This window comes from Citrus sinensis, chromosome 1 (assembly GCF_022201045.2).
Source record: "Citrus sinensis cultivar Valencia sweet orange chromosome 1, DVS_A1.0, whole genome shotgun sequence".
Lineage (NCBI taxonomy): Eukaryota > Viridiplantae > Streptophyta > Magnoliopsida > Sapindales > Rutaceae > Citrus > Citrus sinensis.
Window position 1 is genome coordinate 15,846,015 of NC_068556.1, and position 17,326 is coordinate 15,863,340.

At 34.2% G+C, this 17,326-nt stretch overlaps 1 protein-coding gene across 1 annotated transcript; it reads right to left on the reverse strand.

Annotated features, from left to right (window-relative positions):
• Positions 1-14,395: 14,395 nt before the first annotated feature.
• LOC107177940 (uncharacterized) lies at positions 14,396-15,187 on the reverse strand. Its single transcript, XM_015532526.2, has one exon. The coding sequence runs from the start codon at positions 15,185-15,187 to the stop codon at positions 14,396-14,398; it is 792 nt and encodes a 263-aa protein (XP_015388012.2).
• Between the last annotated feature and the right edge of the window lie 2,139 nt (positions 15,188-17,326).

Consider the following 17,326-nt stretch of genomic DNA (forward strand, 5'->3'; position numbering starts at 1 on the left):
CCATTCCCGTAAAGGTTTTGGAATATCTTCCCCGATCTCATTTTTAGTTAAGGGTATAAATGGACAATCACATACAACTTCCCAAATTTCATAATCTAGTGCTTGTAAATAAATTCTCATCCTAGTTTTCTAATATGGGTAGTCATTTCCGTCAAAGAACGGTGGTCTAGTTGTGGACTGTCTTTCCCTAAAGGTTGAGTCATTTTGGGTTGCCACGGATCTTTTACTCTAGACGGTTAAGTCCTAACAAGAGAACCAAGCTCTGATACCAAATGAAATTCTAGTTATGCAACCCAAGAGGGGGGTGAATTGGGATTCTAAAAATTATTCAATTCTAAAACAAAATACCATGCAAATTTAAAACGAATTTAAAGCAATAACAATTAAATCAATCACAATATAAAAAGATAAGGGAAGAGAGATTCAAGCACAAAGATTTTTACGTGGTTCGGCCAACCTCGCCTACGTCTACGCCTCTGCCTCCAAGCTTTCCGGGCTTAAGGATTTCACTAAACAAGTCTCCAAGGCTTTAAAAGCTTACACTTGACTTCCAAGGTGTCAATGAACCTTTAGAACAAGAGATTATCCCCAATCTTTTAACCCAAGTGTATCCCAACACTTTCAATCACTCAAAGTAAAAGATTACAAATTATTTTTCTCTTACACAATATTTAAGATTACAAATCAATGCTCAATGTGTGAATAGATGAAGCAAGAATGTGTTTAAAGCTCTATAAAGATTGTATTCTCGAATATAAGCTCAATGGTAGTGTTGTGATCAACCTTGTTTGAATTTGAATGAGCTTATTTATAGTTGGAGTTGAAAAACTAGCCATTACAGACTGTCTGCCCGAAAATGGTTCACTGTTAACCATTAACGGTTAATTGTTTAGGCTGGTCAAAGTTATCATTGGGCCAAAATTTAAATAAACGGTTTGCTATTTAGGCTTACCCTTTCGCCGTTAAATTCCAGAGACCTGCAAGATAAACTTCAGCTATTCGTTTACACTAAACGGTTAAAGATTTGCACGAAATGACTTTTCTAAAATTTATCGGTTAGTCGTTTGATATTAACGATTCACCATTTGTTTCCAGTAACCTACAAAACAAATTAGCCTTATCCATTTCTTTTAAACGGTGCCAGATGAATACAATCTTCATTCTGAATTTTATCGATTAACCGTTTCAATAAACAGTTTGTCGTTTAATTTCAGTAGCCTTCTAAGCGTTTTGTGTTTTCCTTTTTTCTTAACCGGTTAGAGCTTAAACAATTTTTTTTACTCTGTGGTTTTAATTGGTTAACTGTTTAAAGGAAAACAGTTCACCGTTTATTTCCAGAATCACAGTTTTAGCCAGATATTGCAAAGAATCATTTTCCAATTTGAAATTTAACAGTTATCCAACTTTTATGAATATAATTGGAATGATTATAAGACTTTCGTTTATTAATGGGTAGCTCCAACATTTTAATAAATATATTTAAAGTTTGTTATCATTAAAATCAATATTATGAACATATTCATGTTAACACTTAGATTGCAGTCCATCCTATGAGCCCGATACTGAAAATAATGACAATGATTACAGAATAGTTGATGAGTTCCTAGATGGAAATTGTGCAATCACAACAAAAGAACTTCGTTGAAAGTTCATGCAGGCTCATTCAAATGATGACATGAAAATGGCCAGGCTAGCCATATTATGTTTTGTTGAGTCAGTGTTACTTGGAAAGGAGAATAGAAATCATATAAATGTAACTAATGTACTCCTTGAGTGGAGCATTTTTGTTGTTACTTATATTAATGATAGAGAAGATAGTTTGTACAATGTATGTGATATAACATGATGGTCATATATGCTCAGGAAATGCTTTGTACGAAAATATACGACTCCAGTCGGATATTTGCACAGATACACGATTGCGGTCGAGTATTTACAAATATACATGACCAACTCTCTATAAGAAAATACACGATTGCAGTCGGGTATTTGCACAGATACACGACTGCAGTCGAGTATTTGTAAATATACATAACCAACTGGTCTGTAAGAAAATACACGATTGCAGTCGGGTATTTACACTGATATTCGATTGCAGTCGAGTATTTACAAATATACATGACCAGCTGGTCTGTAAGAAAATACACGACTGAAGTCGAGCATTTACACTGATACTTGACTGCAGTCGAGTATTTACAAACATATATGACTAGCTGGTATTTTCACAGATACTCGACTGCAGTTGGGTATCTTAACAGATACATGACTGTAGTCGAGTAGTGAATAGATATACCTATAGGTGAGTAAAATTACATATGCACGATAGTAGTCGAGTAACAGCCAAAATATACGATTGTAATCGGGTACGTGGACATAGAACAAAAAATCACCTAAAACATTCATTCTATTGATGACACAATCAATATAGACTTTAACTTATCAAACTTCAATTTAATAAATAACAAAAGTGGTTGTACATCAAACAACATAAATCTAATACTTATTCGAATCGTAAATAAGTCGTAATACAATGGAAGTTATTGCACAATCATCATAATTTTTTTGCATCTTCAACCCTAACACTTGGTCCATGTATTATAAGCCCCTGGTTGCCTCCCTTGAAAACAATATAAGCCACACAAACATGTTTATTCATCTGCGAAACAAAAAAGATAGAAATTTATCAACTAAATATTATAGATATTAAAGAAATTAAAACAACAAAAATGAAAAGTATACAAGGTTCATAGTAGTACATGTGATTGTTTATGTTTCATTCGATCTAACTACGGGCTCATTGTTAGACAGTGAGATTGGTGCATTGCAAGTTAGTCAATTATGTCCTAGAGAACCACACCTACCACACTTATGGTGCAACTTCTCGTTGCCTTGTGATGTTATCCTAATTTCTTGTGGCCGACCATTTTTCCACTTTTCCACAGGGGGCAAAACTTCATTACTTTGCACTTCTTCTAAAACCTCTCATTCTTCTTTTATGCCATCATGATATATTGTTTTTGTGTATGCTGCAACCCATGATTCATTGGAATAGTAACGAGAACACATATCATATACAAACCATGTTTCTCGATACCTACAAACAACTAATGCATGTTCACAAGGTAATTGATCGAGTTGAAATTCTCGACAACTGTATGTCTTCTCAAGAATTTTGACGTGACCATAAAGGTCACAATCTCTAACAATAAACTCATACATATTTAGTGTCACCGCTTTATATGTACGGGAATTCTTATATTTTTTTTAACAACTCCTTTTCAGCTCGTTTTGTAAGTTGTGTGTGACAATTAACTGCCTCTTCTCGCCTATCACAAAACCACTCCCGTAGCTTATCAATGATCGAATCCAATAACTTATGAATGGGCAATTGTTGGGGGTTTTTAAGAACAGAATTCATGGATTCTGTTATATTTGTTGTCATAATACTACAATGCAACCCATCAAAATAAGAACGAGCCCACTTTTCATACCCTGCATTCTGAAGATATTTTGTAACTCTTTCATCGACCTTTTGTATCTTATTCATAAAGTAATTAAAATGTTGTGGTCGATAAGCTTTTGCAGCTAGTTCAACAATTGCACCTACCTCAATTTCTTTAAACTTAGCTCGTAAGTTTTGCTTTAAGTGGTGTGTACAAATACCATATGCAGCATCTGGGAATGCGATGTTAACATTTTTCTTGATACTTGGGTGCTGATCTGAAATGAAAACCAAATTAGAAACTTCACCTATTGCTTCATTTAACTTCATTAAAAACCATCCCCATGATGCATCATTCTCACTGTCATCAACACCAAATGCAACATGATAAAGTTGACTGTTACCATCAAGTGCTGTGGCAATGATCAAAGGTCCTTGAAATTTTCCTTTCAAGAGCGTGCCATCAATTGCAATGACTGGCCTTATTGATGAAATAAATCCATATATACAACCCCCAATTGCAATAAATTTTTTTTAATGTTATTTGCATTGTCAACTTCAAGAAACGTGCGGGTGCCCATATTTTTCTTCTTTAACATTTCCATGTATGAAGGGAGTAACTTGAATGAATCCTTAGGCATGCCTCTAACTTTCACCAATACATATTCTCTTGCTTTCCATGCCTTGTGGGAACTTATTTCATACCCAAATTGTTTCTGAAAATGTTCTCTAATATCACCAGACCCATATGAGGAGGAAGCACCATCAAATTTGTGAAAAATCTTTTGTTTGATAAACTTAAATGAAGTATAACGATGATCTCTCTTACGGACATCAAGTGCATAACTTTGGACACTATAATACTTTTTGATTTTAAACATATTCAAACTTTTAAACTTCATAGCACGAAGTCACCACTTACAAGTATCGTCAATACACTTAACAACAAGTATATTCTTCCCTGACTTGAAGGTTTTAAACTCAAAATTTTTCCTTAGAGCTTCTATAGAAATCACTTTTTGCAACTCCTCTTTCGAACTGAACAATTTTTTTCCCATTAACCCATTACTATCACCAACAACTTCCATAGATGGCAAGTTAATACTATTAGAATGTGAGTTGTCAGTGTCGAATGAACTGCTGCATGCAAACAAATTACTCTAGGCATATATTTATTATTAAGGGGCGGGAAACTCATATTAAAAGGTGCTACATTCCCCACTGTTGGATCACTAATTGTTATCCCATCAATATCATCATGAACAATAACATTCACATTTTCCTCATTTGGTCCCCTTCTATCATTGGGTTGTGTTTCAGGAACAAATTTTAATATTGACTGATCTTCAGCAATAAAATTGTTTAGGCTTAAACCATCACCTCTAACATATAGCTCAACAGGTTCTTGTGGACAACTATCCGGCCCAAAGTTAGGGTCAACATGAGTAATAGGGGTCACCAAAATCTGTTTTCTTTGGCAAGTAATGCAAAGAGGAATCTTCAACTCAGCTCTACTAATTGTTTCCTCTAGAAAATAATCTACATCATCATTCATAATTGGGACAGGCGGCATTGGATCGAATGTTTTGAGCTTGAACTTCATTTCAATGTCAAATTCAGAAATATCAATGTAAATAACCTGAGATACTTTTTCTATCAATTGTGCATATATTGTAGAACGGGGCACCATGATCCCTCTTGCCTCTATACCATTAAATCTATAATGACCGTTTTGCTCAATCCAGTCACCATAAAACATAATAGACACACGTACTGAAGTCATTTCCTACAATAATACAACAATTGATTATACAACAAATACAAAAACAAAATCAAACAAGGTATATAACGGAGTGTGGAACTGTCTGCCTATTTACACGACTGACGACATATAATTGCTAGTTTACACAACAATAGTTGTATAACTTACTAAAATACACAACTATAGTCCAGTAAACAGTCAGAGGATATATTTAGTAAAAAATATTGTAATATTTGTACTAACAGAATGCTAGGTGTCATAATAGCTACTATATCTTTCAAACTTGTACGATTGTTGTCGTGTAAATTCATACATACACGACAAAAGTCGTGTAAGTTGCAAAAATACATGACTCAGTAAATAGTCAGAGGAATATTTTTCTTCAAAAAATATTTTTTTTACACTGATAAATTATTTGGATCTCATAACAGTTAGAACATTTTACATATATGCACAATTACAGTATGTAAATTCATACGTACACGATAGTAGTCGTGTAACTTATTAAAACACACGACTATAGCCCAGTAATAGTAAAATTATATATATAGTGAAAAAAATATATTTTTTGCACCAATAGAATGGTAGGGTGTCATAATAATTAGAATCTTTTGCACATTTTCATGACTACAGTCGTGTAAATCCATACATACATGACTGTTGTCGTGTATGTTGGGTGCATAACAAAATTTTGGCAACAACTTCAGGTTTTAACGAATGTAGTTATAAAATCCATCAAATAATAGTCATATGATGCAAATGTAATGAAAATGTGAGTTGCTTTATTATTTATCACAAACCAAACAAAACCTTAAAAATAATATAATGTCAACAAAATGAATAAATAACCCAAAATAAAAATAAAGTTTCAAATACCTTATTCATGGGACGAACAATGAACCCAACTGTAAACTAAAATCTCAGTCCATTGGCTATTCATGAGTGATTTTTGAGTGTGGAGTGAGTTTTTGTTGTGTGGAGTTAAAAAGAGTGAGAAGTAAATAGTGTTGGAGGTGAGTTGTGTATGTTTTATATTTTTCTTTAGGGATATTTTAGATAATGTACCACATAAAAAGGTATATCTAGATAATTTTCAAGCATGGGGTATATTTAGCTAAATACCCTATTTTTAAGGTATCTTTAATTAAAAACCCCATAGGTGAAGTTAGGAACTTAATTTAACCCAGGCTAAGCTGCCAATATGAAAAGTGTTCATCTTACTAGAATATACAAGAAATATTATTAAATTTATGAGGCCTAAAAGATATTTTTCAAGGGCCCTCTCAACCCCTTGCCATATACAGCAATGAAACCACGAGCACAATCTAGCTAGCTTCTTTACCTTTGATTTTGTGTGATTAATTATTTAATTTTCTTGGTTGTAATTCGTTGCTTTTGGTGTATAAAACTTGAATTGGTGAAACAATATGTATAGGAATACATTGACTATAACTGACAATTTGGAGGTCTCGCATAGAGACTTAATATGACAAAATTAAGCTAGCATTTATGTATATACAATATTTCTCTGGTGCGGCGGATGCTCACATTTTTTAAAATGTGAATTTGCTATATACATAAATTAACTGATACGTCATATGGCGTAATAGCGAATCCGAAGGAAAAATTAAAAGAAAAACGGGCATTCACAATTAAGAGTTATAATACACACAAACATACATTAGAAACTTTTAGGTGTAGATGTCTAAATAACAATCTCGTGCAGAATTGCTATTACACCAAATGGCATAATCGTTAATTGAACAGAAACACTATAATGCCATATGGTGTAATAACAAATTCGTATGAAATCTGCATTTAAGCATCTGAACATGAGAAACTGCGTGTACATACAGTCATTCTTTAGTGCGATGCCCGTATCTTTTAAAATACCATATGATATATTATTGTTTTTATAATTTTTTTAATTAACTATTGCATCATATGGTTTAGGGCAATTATCAACTAACCACTTATTTTTTCGTACTTTTTTAAAAATATACAATTCTTAATTTTTTTTGTTGAACTCTACTCGAAGTTATATTGTTAAGAGAACTAATAAAATATTGTATAAATGACTTTTTTACCCCCAAATGTAAAAGAGCAATCATCCACTGACCGCATTTTTTTTTCATATTTTTTGAAAAATACACAATTCTTAATTTTGTTTTGGCTGAACTCCACTTAAAGTTATATTATTTTGTATCTGTCCACTTCTGTTTTCAAACAATGTCACTGTGAAATGATAATTTTACTCTTAGGATGTCAACAAAGTTCTAACAGTGTTATAACGGGAGTGGACCAGTGAAAAAAATGTTAACTTCAGGTAAAACGCTACCAAAGAAAAAAAAGATTTGTGTATTTTTTAAAAAGTTAAAAAAAAATGGTTGGTGGGTAATTACCCTATGGTTTATATAGTGAATCCATATTTTTTGTTCAACTAACTAATCCAATGGGCATCCAATGGCCTATTGCTTTTTAATTTTAAAATTTGTACATAGTAGGACCCACCATGTGCATATTTTCTAAGACATTGGATTTGAATCCATTGGGATCTCTCATTAGAATCTAACTATAACACATTAATTTAAAATGAGGAATCTTTTACTTTAATAAAATAAGAGACAAACTAAAATACAAAAAAATATATTTTTTAATATACTATATCATAAAATACACAATATTGAAGCATCCATTTGTTTCTGTTTTAGTTAGTCCTTTACTTTATTAAAGTGAGGGATTCCCAAATTACACACACACACACAATCATTCTCAGGTGCGGTACCCTCATTTTTTTAATGTGGGCATACTGTTAAATTGTGCAGTTTAATAATGTCTCTGTATTGGCTTTATTAAACTACATTGTTTAACAGCGTGTCCACATGAAAAAAATAAAATGAAAGCATTTGCATTACACACACACACACACACACACAAAAACACATAAAGCTTGATGAATTTACAATGTTATAAGCTTTTGAAAAAGACAGTTTACAATGTTGTAGACTTGTCTTGCATTTTAATACAGTGTGGGATTCCTGTACTGAAAGCTGATTATATATATTTATAGGGGTAGGTTCGAGAGACACAATTTTATACAAAAGTTTAGACACAATTTTATGATCATTATATTAGAGATAATCAGTGGTTTAAATTAACGATGATATGACTTTTTTAATTAAAAAAATCAACAAATTAATGCAGTGGGTCCCCTTAAATTATTGTCCATTCTTCTCTCTCACACTTAATATATTTGCTCTTTTTCTTTTATATTCGATATTCCCTCTTTCTGTTTTATATTCGTCTCTTTCCTATAAATCACAATACTAAAAAAAACAATTCATATACACAAGAACAAATTGAACACTTCATCCCTAAATATGGTATAATGTCAAAACAATTAGAAGAAATATCAAGCAGTTCTCACACAATATTTCCAATAAGCAGTGATGTTCTTTTGTTTGGTCTTTTTGTTTCTTTTAGTTATTTACTTATCAATTGGTACAGTTGCAAGATTGGAAAAAAGATTCGAAGTCAATGCAATTTATTTATCTTTCTATTTATAGTTTTTAGTTTCTTTTATATATAGTAACTTGATCATGATTTAATATATTAAATCTGATTTAGGTGGTTAAAATTGGTGCTTGAGCAGATAAAAACACCATCTACAGGGATCTTTTTTGAAACAATTGTAGAAGCTCGAAGCTATTATGAATAGTATGGTCAACAAGAAGGATTTTGGATTCGAACTTAAACTTCATCTAAGACAAGAAGAGGTTCAAATTATGTAAATAGTATGCAATTTCGTGTGCACATGAAAGAAAATATTTTTCAACACACAAGAAACATGAGGATACTGAGGAAACTAATGAGACATAGAGTGTAAGCAAAGTAAATGGGAGATGTTCAACTGTTAAATGCGGTTGTGAAGCTAGAATGCAAATTTTACATGATAAGTTGTCTAATAAATATAGAGTTTCAGTATTTAAGGATACTCACAATCATAAAGTAGTTACCCCAGCAAGAAGAATGAAAATGAAGTCAAATAAGCATATGCATACTATAGCTAAAAATTCGACAGAGATGTTTCAAAAAGAAAATTTGCAAATTGGAAAAGTTTGTTCAGTTATTAGTGGTGCACATTTTGGTTTTGATAGCAGAGATTGTTATAATCACTTAAGAGATGTTCGACGTACACAATTGGATGGAGGAGATGCTCAGTCAGTTCTTACATACTTTAGGAAAAAGCAAGCTGAAAATCGAACGTTCTTTTATGCAATCCAATGTGATGAAAGTGGGAGCATAGTTAATTTCTTTTGGGTGGACTCACGATCACGTATGGCCTATCATTATTTTGGGGATGTAGTCATATTTGACACCACTTATAGTACTTAAATATGATTTGCCTTTTGCACCATTTACATGAGTGAATCATCATCTACAGTCAATACAATTTAGATGTGCTCTTTTATAAGATGAGACAGAGGTAACATTTTTGTGGTTGTTTGAAACATTGCTTCAAACTATGGGAGGGTGTCACCCTATTTTTATCATTAATGATAAGGACTTGGAAATAAAAGGAGCAATTGCAAAGGTTTTTCCAAATACTCATCACCATTTATGTCTTTGGCACATTAAAAAAAAGTTTTTAAGAAGTCAAAATTCAAGGCTGCAATAAGAACATGTATTATGTCGACATACAAGATTGAGGATTTTGAAAAAAGGTAGGAGACACTTATGGTTGAAAATGGATTAAAAGATAACGAGTGGATGAATCATCTCTATGAGATACGAGCTTCTTAGATGCCTACTTATAATCGTGGTATATTTTTGTTGGAATGAATACTATTGAGAGTAGTGAAAACATTTATTCATTTTTTGACGACCTTGTAACTTTAACAACAAATCTTAAAGAGTTTGTTGAAAAATATGAGCAAGCATTGAAGAAGATCATGGAAAAAGAAAGTGATGAAGATTTTAAATTTGAACACAAGTATCTAATTGTTAGTGTCAGTTAATTACTTTTAAAACATGCAACCAAATTATAGACAAGAAATGGTTTCAACAAGTTTAAGAATGAGTGGGGTCAAGTTAATTGACACAAAGTTGAAGAAAAAGGATATGATGGGGAATATCAAGTATAATTGGTCAAACAATGTTCGGCGAATATGAAAAGTTTGTGGTGAGGTTAAGTCTACAAAATGACAAGGGTATGTGCAAATGTCAAATTTTTGAGTTTATTGGAATACCTTGTAGACATATTATGAAAGTTTTTGTTCGGTTAGATACTAGATCATTTCATTCTTTCAAGATGGAAACAAGAGGTGAACAAATTTAGAATCATGGATTCAAAATATTTGAGACAGGATGATGGAGATCAAGAATTAGAGACATTGAGGCTTACTCATATGTGTCAATAGGCCACAAAATTAGCTTGTATTGCTGCATCATCCAATGAAGCCTATATTTTTTAATGGATACCATCAATGAATTATCTAAAATGTTGTCAAAGGTCTCTAAGAAGTTACATAATCCAATGAAGCATATACAATTTAAATGGATACCATCAATAAATTATCTAAAAAGTTGTCAGAGGTCTCTAAACATACAACTATTGACTCCCCAAAAAGAGATGATCCAACTATTAATATACAATCCTCTGGTATGTTGCTTTTGGATCCTAATGTCTCACAAACCAAAGTTGGAAAGAGAGAGGGCAAATTGAAAAGTGGCATTAAGTTATCCTAAAGTAAGAAGAAAAGGCTTTGTGCCTTATGCGACAAGTCAGGACATGACAAACGAATTTGTCCTTTGAATCCAAAAAGAAAGAAAATTGAGTGAAATATCCTAGGTAATAATTATTTATTCCTTTTTTTTGTTTCATTATTGAATTTTAAATCTTGTCTTATTAGTTTTTTGATGTAGGACGTTAATTTAGGATTCTAGAATTTTTATTATTTCAGGACTTTCTATTTTAATTAAAGTCAATTATGGTAAGTGATGTAATCTTTTATTTTTATTTTTATTATAATTATGATTTAGTTTTCTTTTTAAAATTAACTTAGGAAACTAGGTTTAGCTTAGGGAAGTGAGTTTCCTCAATTATAAATAGAGAGGTTTCATTATTGTAACTTCATATTCAATTATTCAATAAGACTTTTCTTTATAATTCTCTCTAGGATTATTTATCAAAATATCTCTCGTAAAATCGTTTGGATTAGAGCGTAATCTACTCTCACATTACACGATATTAAAACTCTCACTAAGTCATTTGGTTAGTACGAGATCTAATCCTGCTTCGATTAGAGCATAACTTAATCGCGTTGGCTTGGCCTAGTACTAGAACAATATCTAGTTTTCATACTTATTAATTTCTACTTTTGCTACTCTCACTCTATTAGCTGGTATCAAAGCAATTCTATATGATTTGCATACCTTTCCTAGATACCCATATCCATCCATACCAAACCTACCACAAAAAAAAAAACCAACAAAAAAAATCCCCAAAATTGAAAACCCTAGCCGTCGCCAAAACAACCAACAACCTCACCAGCCACCGCCGGCCAGACCCCAGCCGTCACCATCCTCAGCCGCCGCCTACAACTGCCATAAAACACCTAAAACCCGCCACATTGCACCACTCAACCATTGTCGTTCAACCACCTTCACTACCAACCAACACCACCATCAGACTTCCCATCCACCGCCAATTATAGCTCGGCCAATCCCCACTGACGATCACCGTCATAAACTGCCACAATAGCCACCCAAAGTTCGCAGCTCCACCACTAGCGTCACCATCGATTCCATTGCGCCACCGTCAACCACACCCATTAGTAAACTCCACTCTAGCAGCTCGTCAAATCCTAGCCAGCATGGAGTCCGATTAACCACCGTAATCTCCTTCATGACCTTAGCACCACAGCCGCCACTTCAACTCAGGTTTTCGGCCAACCCGCTGTAAATCTGGCCAATCCGCGGCCATCATTGTGTTCCTTACCACCAAATCCCTAGATCTAACCCTCTTTAGTCCCAATCCCAGCCACCAGCCACTGGCCACACCAAACTCGAAAGTTCAACCTTATTTATCATTTTGCCACTGGCTTTGAATTTGTGATTGAAATATTCAAAAGACATAATGCTTTAGAAGCTTGATGGAAATTGCAATCCTAAATATTTTCTTTCATAGTTGGATAAGGTTGATAAAAAATATATGATTAGATTGCTGAGGTACGATCGAGTGCAATTTATAACTGATTTTTTATTAATAGGGAGTGCTTTAGAACGGTGGACCAGAGTGCAAAGACATAGATTACTTGTTGAAGGTTTTTAAAAATTATTTAATGGACTCGTATGAAGTGAATGTTGATATCAATATTTATTACTCTTGGTTATTGTTTAGTACAACAAGGTATGGAATCAATTTCTCATTCTGCTGCTGAGTTTGAATAATTTGATGGATGCAAATATTATTATCAACCTGAAAAGGATACATTTATAAGATTTGTGAAGGGCTCAGTTTATATATTAAAGACAAGATGCCTACATACACTATATACACATTGTAGCATGTGATTCTTTTAACGATACAAATTGAATCGCAAATTTTATTGCAAATTAGAAGATAAAGAAGCTAAGCATTGAAGGAATTAAGAAAACCTCATCTTCGACACCAATTTGAGATCCCTAGTCTTATCACAAGTCAACAACCTAATATCACAAATCAGCAGCCTGAAGTGAAAGACATACAAATAAAAAAAGCTCATGCCTCTCCATATGTCGAAGATGTGCCTAATGTTGTAGAAAAGGTACAATTTTATTGACTTAAAAGTTTCAATCTGACAATTTGTGGAAGAATGTGCATGATGTTTCCTTGGAAGAGAGCACAAGTGTTGAAAATGATTAAATTTTTTATCGATCTAAGATTTTTACGAAGAACAACCTACTCTTGATTTGCGCATTGAGCCTAACAATACGATCAAAGGTGTGCAACAAAATCAAGTTAAAGAACATAGAATTTTTGAAATGGTTCTACCTATTCACATTGAAGAAAAGAAGATTGCACTTGAAGAAGATTTGATTGAAAATGTGAAATTTATTGGAGAGTGCATTGAGTGTCAATTGGGGAAGGGTAAGAGTTATTTAATAACCACTCATTCTTGGAAGTCTTCATCACTGCAAAGAATGTACAAGCGAAGGAAGTTGATAAAGTGTGGATTATTCAAAGTTTCAAGAAAGATTGATAAGAAAGACAATAAGTTTGAATTTTAAGATGATTTGGCCCTACACTACAAGTTTCATCCTCCATATTGTATTCAAACTCGAGAACGAGTTTCTTTTAAGAGGGGAAGAATGATATAAGATGTAAATTTAGAATTCTAGAATTTTTATTATTCCATGACTTTGTATTTTAATTAGAGTCAATTATGGTATGTGACTTAGTCTTTTATTTTTATTATAATTGTGATCTAATTTCCCTTTTTTAAATTAACTTAGGGAACTAGGTTTACCGTAGAAAAGTGGGTTTCCTCTATTATAAATAGATAGATCTCATTATTGTAACTTCATATTCAATTATTCAATAAAACCCCTCTTTATAATGGATTATCTATCAAAATCTTTATTATAGATTCATTTAGATTAGAGCACCATCTAATCTGGCATTACACGATATTAAAGATCTCATTGAGTCGTTTGGTTAGAACGAGATCTAATCACGTTTTGATTAGAGTGTAACCAAATTGCGTTGTTATCAATTCCCACTTTCGCTACCCTCACTCCATTATTTTTGTTAATCCGTTTCCAAATGAATAATGATGCTAACTGCAAATTTTGTGAGTTTAATTTCTTATCACTTTTTTTTTCCTAAGTTGTTCATTAGCTAATTGTAATAGATAAAATGTTACTGTAGATGGAAGGTAGTTTGCTACAGCATGTATGGTTTAGTCTAGTTAAATATATATATATAAGAAAATACATATTTGTTCTTTAGAAAAATAGAATAAATCGTTCACTAATTATTATTTTGAATCATTATTATTGGATATATAATACATAACACAATTTAATTTGATATTTTTGTAGGCTTATAAAGGAGGTAAAAATAAGTTGATAACGTCATTGCTGGTGGTCAAATTTTGGAACGGCGTACTTTTATTGAATTTTTTTTTAGAATAAAGTAGATCTTTCATTTAAATGAAGCCATCAAACAAGCACAAAACATCGGCTGGGAATTCATCCCACCAGTTGACAGAACCTGAGCTTTTTAAAGCTCTTTTGGCTAGAGAGTAAGCACTAGTATTACATTGTCTTGGAACATGCTGGAAATCTATCGATTGGAAGTCTTGCCTGCTGCTTTGAATTTCTGCTATCGTCCACCATATCTCTGTTTTGTTGCTGACTTTGTTGTTGGCTAAGTCAGCCACCATGCTGCAATCAGTTTCGACAATCACATTTGTGAAGCTAGCTTTGCTTGCCACCTCCAATCCCCATTGGACAGCTTTAGCTTCTGCTATCGAGACATCTCCTTGAAAATTAATGCTTTTCACAGCTGCAACTACCACTTGGCCTTGCGAGTTTCTGATCACAGCCCCTAAGCCTGCCATTTGACTCTCTGCATGCACCGCCGCATCAACATTGATTTTCAACTTGGAACTAGGTGGTGGATTCCATCTTTGCGCCTCCTTTTCCTTTATGCTGCTTGGACTATCTTGCTCTTTAAATTGCATTGCCTGATACGCGACCACAATTGCTTTGGCTTTGGCCACTGTCTCTCTTGGATCTGGCTTTTTCCCCTCAAAGAGCAATTTGTTTCTTGCGTGCCACGTCGCCCACCAGATAGATGCAACATAATCAATCTCAGACTTGGCCCCCTTCCTCATTAGACTGTGCATAGTACTCAGCATATCATCCCTCCTTATTGATTGTACTGCAGCCTCCAGATCGGTGCATCTCCATATTTTCCTAGCCAATTTGCATTCCATAAGAACATGGAATACGTCTTCTCTTCCCTCTTTGCAGATTGTACAGATTGGTTCCTGCAGTATTTTCCTCCTCCAAAGGTTTTCGGCTGTTGGAAGGAAATTTTTGGCTGCTTTCCACACAAAAATTTTAATTTTTCCTGGCAAGTTTAGTTTCCATAGGTTCTGCCACTCCTGAGAAGCTCCTGCAGAACTTGTTGGTGGCTCGGGAAACTTAATCTTGAGCGCTAATTGATAACCACTTTTTACTGAGTACAAGCCTTTCCTATCATAGTGCTAGATTATCTCATCTTCTTGGGGGGTTCTCGGTAAAAGAATACTCTTAATAATGTCAGCATCCATCCTTGCAAAGCTTTGGTTGATCATACTTTCGTTCCACTGCTGATTTGGGAGGATGAGTTCTGAAACTTTAGCTCCTGTAGGCAGAGAGGGTTCAACAATTGGCTTAAAAGTTGTTGGCCTAGGTATCCAGTTGCTCGCTTGAATTTGTATTTTCTCTCTGTTTCCTATCCTCCACCTCGTACCCTTTTGCAGCACCTATCTCCCCCATAAAATGCTCCTCCAAATAAACGATGGACTTGAGCCTACTTTAGCATTTAAAAAATCTGTGTTCTTGTAGTATCTAGCTTTTACCACCTTAGCCACCAAGGACTCTGGATTTTGCAGTAATCTCCAGCCTTGTTTTGCTAAAAGAGCTTGATTAAAGTATAAAACATCCCTGAAGCCCAACCCCCCTCTGATTTTGGCATAGCTCAATTTCTCTCATTTTCCCCAATGAATTCCCTTCTTGTCTTCCTTGGATCCCCACCAAAATCGTGCCATTGCTCTTTGGATGTCATTGCACAATCCAAGAGGTATTTTGAAAATGCTCATGGCGTACGCTGGTACTGCTTGAGCTACAGCCTTGATGAGAATTTCCTTTCCCCCACTCGAAAAGAGCTTGTGCTGCCAATTGGAGATTTCACTGAGCACTTTAAGTTTCACGTCATTGAAGAAACTTGTTCTCTTTTTTCCCACCATTGAAGGTAAGCCCAAATACTTTTCGTGTCTCGATACCACATTGAGCTTGAAGATGTTTTTAATTGTTTCCCTCTGCTCTTCTGGAATTTTGCCGCTGAAGAACATAGATGATTTCTCGTAATTAAAGATCTGTCCAGAAGCCATTGCATAGCAATCAAAAACCTTCTTCAAGTGCATACAATCTTCAACGGCTGCCTTTGTGAAAACTAAGCTGTCATCCGTGAACAAAAGATGGGAGATGGTGACATTTTTTGCAAATCTCAAGCCATGGATTAGGTTGTGTCTCTCTGCCTGTATCAATAAGTTTGAAAAAGCCTCTGCACATAATAAGAATAAGTAAGGGGACAACGGACAGCCTTGCCTCAGGCCCCTTTGAGGGTGTATTAATCCATTCCCAGCTCCATTTATAACAACAGAGAAAGTGGGAGTGGTTATACAATTCATGATCAAGTTTATCCATTTGCTGGAAAAACCTAACCTCTCCATAACATGCTTCAAAAAAGACCACTCTACTCTATCGTAAGCTTTACTTATGTCTAGCTTCAAGGCCACCGAACTATTTTTCTTTCCCTTGCTATGTCTGATTTTGTGCAAGCATTCATAACTGATAATTATATTATCAGTTATTAATCTATTTAGAACAAATGCACTATGCACAGGGGATATGATTTTATGGAGCTCTGATTTCAATCTATTGGCAATGGCTTTAGCAACCAATCTATATATGACATTGCAGAGACTGATGGGCCTGTATTCTGTGATTCTCCTAGGCTTTGCATTTTTGGGAATAAGAACAATATATGTATGGTTAAGGGGAGCTATGGTACCTTGCTGATTTAGCACGTCAAGACATGTTGCAACCACTCCATTTCTGACACTTTTCCAATGCTTTTGGAAGAAGACAGCCTACAATCCATCAGGTCCGGGAGCTTTTGTCGGACACATTTGATCAAGAGCTGCTTCAATTTCTTCGGCTGTAAAGGGCTGCTCCAAGTGAGTGTTCATTGCTGCATCCACCCTTGGGGCCATGCCTTGGAGAGCCGCATTAATCTGATCCGTGCTTGGGTTCAAAGTAGTGAACAAATTCTGAAAATATTCACAAAATCTGCTTGCAACATCTTC

Bases quoted from the DNA above. Each gene is read 5' to 3' on its own strand.
- LOC107177940 (XM_015532526.2), bottom strand. From the start codon at position 15,187: ATGGAATGCAAATTGGCTAGGAAAATATGGAGATGCACCGATCTGGAG.